Source organism: Porites lutea, chromosome 1 (genome assembly GCF_958299795.1).
Source record: "Porites lutea chromosome 1, jaPorLute2.1, whole genome shotgun sequence".
Taxonomy (NCBI): Eukaryota; Metazoa; Cnidaria; class Anthozoa; order Scleractinia; family Poritidae; genus Porites; species Porites lutea.
Genome location: NC_133201.1, coordinates 46,177,018 through 46,181,541, shown reverse-complemented (window position 1 = coordinate 46,181,541; position 4,524 = coordinate 46,177,018). Strand labels below are relative to the sequence as shown.

General features: G+C 40.5%; 1 protein-coding gene across 1 annotated transcript in view; it reads right to left on the bottom strand.

Annotated features, from left to right (window-relative positions):
* LOC140930839 (alkaline phosphatase-like) overlaps positions 1–4,046 on the bottom strand; it is a 12,350-nt gene extending 8,304 nt beyond the window's left edge. The window contains exons 1-4 of the mRNA XM_073380552.1: positions 4,016–4,046; positions 2,874–3,203; positions 2,263–2,508; positions 1,279–1,515 (exon numbers count right to left, since the gene is read on the bottom strand). Coding sequence (XP_073236653.1) covers positions 1,279–1,515; positions 2,263–2,508; positions 2,874–3,203; positions 4,016–4,046 — 844 coding nt within the window. The remainder of the gene's footprint in view (positions 1–1,278; positions 1,516–2,262; positions 2,509–2,873; positions 3,204–4,015) is intronic.
* Positions 4,047–4,524: the final 478 nt, after the last annotated feature.

The window sequence follows — 4,524 nt, the reverse complement described above, 5'->3', positions numbered from 1 at the left end:
ATGATACCAATATGCGGGGTAGGTTATTTCTGCGAAGCAGACTAGATCCAGAGGATCACATACACTCAAAATTAAAAAGATCTGGTCAGAATCTGATTCAGCCCCTCCTGGAGCCATTTGAGCAAAAATGGTCATTCTAGGAGGCTATCCAGCCCATGCTAGTACCCGTTTTCAGGTCTTGGGTCCGAATCAGACCTAGGGTAATTAGCATGGACTGTACTGGCCCTGGTTTAAGGGAGCCGAATTAGTACAGTGGAACTTCCATTCAGGGGACACCCGTGGGACCAAGACAATCATCCCCTGAATAGGTGTCCCTTCAATAAAGGACAGGTAACAAATGCAAAGATTATGTGAATACAGGAGACTAGGTTGTTCCTGGAGTGTAACCAAAAGCTTGACCAGGCAAAAAGCAAGCCAAAACCTCACATCAAGATAAACAAGTTTTTAAACGCGACGATAATGGCCACGCGATTTCTTGCTCGATTTCCCACCCAGAAAAACGCGGGTTGCATAAATGCATCGCACGATTTCCCGCTAAGAAAATATAACGTAGTCCTGCCCCAGATGGGCTGACTCCTGACTCTCTTCCCTTTCCCACAGAGACTGTACGGGTGGGCGTACGTACGCTGACGTCGCAACCAAAATTTATCGGATGGACAAATTACCAAATTTTCTTAGCAATGGGGCTCCGCTCTTGCGCGCTTCGCTCGAGCGCGACGGAGCTCTGTTAATATCCAATTTGGATGAATTCCGAGGACAGCCAAACTGAATTGGAAGAGGCCGTAGGCCAAGACCAATTTGGTTGTCAGAGGAATTTCTTTTTAATCCAATTATTATACAGCTGCATGCTTGTTAGTCCAGATCTATTGGCATCTCATTAATTACACACTTGAGCTCGTTTGTAGTTCGAACAAAAACACACGGCAAATTTCTAAAACAAGAAGCTTGTTCTTATTATGTGACAACTTCATTACCATTCGCAAGGAACAACGTGCTCTCCCACACTTTAGTATTTTAATATCTCTTTTCACTGCATGTTTCTCAAACATAAGTTATGTCCTTCTGTTCTAATTAGATTTTATTTACAGATGAAAAGCACTTTGATTTCTGTCATAATAAGCAAGATCAAACCTGCCATACTACTTTCTAAAGGCCCGGTAACTGTGAGCATGTATATCTGTAGGTTAAGGATGGGGCACCAGATTGCTATTAGCACGGTGTGCATCCCTTGATTACTTCCTCCCCCCCCCCCTTTATTTCTCATAAAATGTTTCGTACCTATCACGTGATCGACTTCCTCCACGTTAATCTTCTCAAACTCAGTTTTGTTCCAGACGTATTTCGAGTTCTGGTGTTTATTGACCCACTCTTTAATCAGGTCTCTGCCATCCAGTCTCTCTCCTTTTTTATCCGGGTATTCGGGATCTGTCTGATTCTTATGCATGAGTTTCCTGCGGCCGCCAGCGAATACAACCTCGATGCCATCTCCATAGGGATACTCAACAAGTTGTAAGGCTGTAATTACAAAATAAAGTAAACTGCTAACAGACAAATCAAAGCAGTCAATTCAAAATCAAATGAAAACAGTTAAATTAAATCAATTCCAATCAATGCGAACATTCTGTACGAATCGCAGTTTTATACAAGTACCTGGCTTCAGGCTGGGAAAATAAAAAACACAATAAAATTATAACTGGCATGGGCACACTTTTAAATCGTTACCACTCTTACACAGTCCTCTACTAACTGGTGGTACTCGATGGCCAATTTATGTTTTCTTGCAAAAATTCATTCTTACCTCCAAGGCAGTTTAATAACAATTTCTCCCAAAGCAATCAATTCCTTTCTTACAATACAGGGAATTCCCGGGCCTTCCGTCTACCGTATTGTCGAACAAACACTAAGAAGTTCTCGCCCTTTTTTAAGGACCTACGTTGTTTGGTTCACTTGACGACGAGGTCATCAACTCTCAATCCCTTTCCTCTTTAAGGAAAGTACTAAAGATTAAATTATTAAGTAAATATGAAAACCGATCATAGATCTTTCCAACTTCGTCTTTTCGCCACCTTTTCTTCAACTGATGTTAAACAGCTCTAGCCCGTAGTTCGAGGTGGCCTAACCCCTCATAAGTTCCTATAGTTTCTGTTAGGTCTCCTCGTCACTTCTTTTTTCTACTTTTTTTATATTACTTGTAATTTCTATTATTATGTGGCAAATAAAAAATGATAATAATAATAGTAAAAAAAAAAAAAACACTCCTACCTATGTCCTTGCACTTGGAACCATCATCGCCAACACTCTTATTAATATTGGCGTCACTTTCCCAGCCACGGTTTGCTGAGTGAGCATATGAACACGCGGGAGTTGCGTGTGTGACTCGCGTGGTGGTGACGATTCCCGTTGACATTCCAGCCTTCTCCGCAAGCGTGAGAATGGAGACAGCTTTGCTCTGTTCGGTCAATGAAGAGCATTGAAATCGCGTAACTGTTGAATCTACAGCAATGACGCCTAAGGAAATATTTCAGAATATGGAGGTAATAAAAATTTTGGTGCGAATACGAAGATTTTAATTTTAGCCTCAAATTCTCGAACACTTGATTGAAAGGTGATACTGCGTCAAGAGGCCATGATGGGTCTCTCAATTGCATTAAATATTGCTCACTACTTGTACATGTTTCTTTTGAAGCAACTACGTCCTGCAATATCTCTTGCTACAATGAGCGTAACATTCGCGCTGCGGTTTTAACCTTGTTCACAGCAGTCTTGTGAATTAAGGAATGGGTCTCCTCAACTTAAAAATATCCAGCGTTTGAGATGCTTCGCATTTGGGTGCCAATATAAGTTTGAGGATCCCGGTTAAGTTTTAAACTTACCGTCGTTGGTTTTTATTCCTGTCAGGAATGCTGTCGCGGAGCTCGCAGAATCTGTTCCCTGTTGATCAACTGTGTACGTTTTAGCGAGAGCTGACCACGGAAACACTTCCCAGCTCAGAACATTCTCCTCTCCCGTGTTTCCCTTCTGTTGTCCGTCCAGGATTCGTGTCGCGGTGATGGTAGTGATACCCATTCCATCACCGAGGAACAAAATAGCGCTCTTGGCGGTGTTGGTGTTTGGTTTTAATTTCATGTTGTCCTCGACAAGCTTCACGCCAGCTTTATACCATTCGTTGTGGTTTTGATTCTGAAAAACGTCACCTTGGACACCTGAGAGATTAAGTTGATACCTTAATTCTTTACAGCCTGCGCACGTGCGCGTGGCAGACGTTTAAAGGGGAACGGAAATAAAAAGGGAAAATTAAAAATTATTAATTGTTGTCTTGATTCCGAAAGATGTTCCCATTACAACAACAACAACAACAAACAACAAATTTCATTGAAAATTGGAAAATAACTAATTATGTTACTTTCTCACCCGCAAATAGCTAATAAACTAATCGAGGGGGGGGGGGGGGGGGGAACTGAAGACATATTACAAAACAAGATTTATATATAGATGGACTAAATAACAGTGAAGACACCACTATACAATAAATAGACTTTAAACTAACATAAAACAAGGCAAGTACATAACGATTACTAAGAGAGGCTAACCTAAAGTATTAAATCACTTAATAAGACGGGAGACTTCGACATAATCATCTTCTGACCGCAAGAAATTTAGTAATAATTCCTTTATTTTTTTTACGAAAGGACGAACGTTTAAGTATTTTAATCGTATAAGGAATAGAGCTCCAAATTTGGGCACCGATTCTCGTGAAAAAGGCATACGTTTTATCGGTTCTAGAGAACTTAACATAAAACGAGTCGCTAGAGACAGATCTTGTTCTGTAGTTATGAATCTGACTTGTTTTAACGAACTGATTGAGTATACTAACTGGTGCTGTCTGTCTGTTGATGTCATACAATAAATAGCTACAATCTCTGAAAAATAGGCTAGGCAGGGAAGGGCAATTTGATAGGGTTATTGACACCTGGGAAGATAAAACGGACAAGAACACTGAAAAGTTAATTGTTACCTGAATTCTTCAGCATCCTTTTACCTCTCATTGTGTGCCAAACCGAAAATTTAAAATTTAGATTTCTTATTTCAATCATGTAATTTTACTTATCACAAACAAGCGGTAAAGTACTTCAAAATTAAAAAGAACTGCCCAAGAGATTTCCCGTAAATGATCAAACGTACGGCGCTACCATCCCACTTGGTCTTGCCCTTGGTCTTGTGCTATGGTTCCCCAACCCAATGACCTTTTTCCTTAAAAATAAGTAAATACCGTAAAATTCCGAAAAAAAACCTCCATGTATAAGCCCCTCCAAATATAAACCCCCCAAACCAGTAACGCAAAAAACCCTCCGTTAAATCGCCCCTCCGAGTATAAGCCCCCCAGGGGCTTGTACTTTGAAAATTGCCCTCAAAGACAAAGTAAAACAAAGCAAAAACGGTAAATTTACTTCCAACTATAAGGCTAGCCCAATCGATTTTGAAACGCAAATTTCCCTCCGTAGATAAGCCCCTCCAAAAATTAGC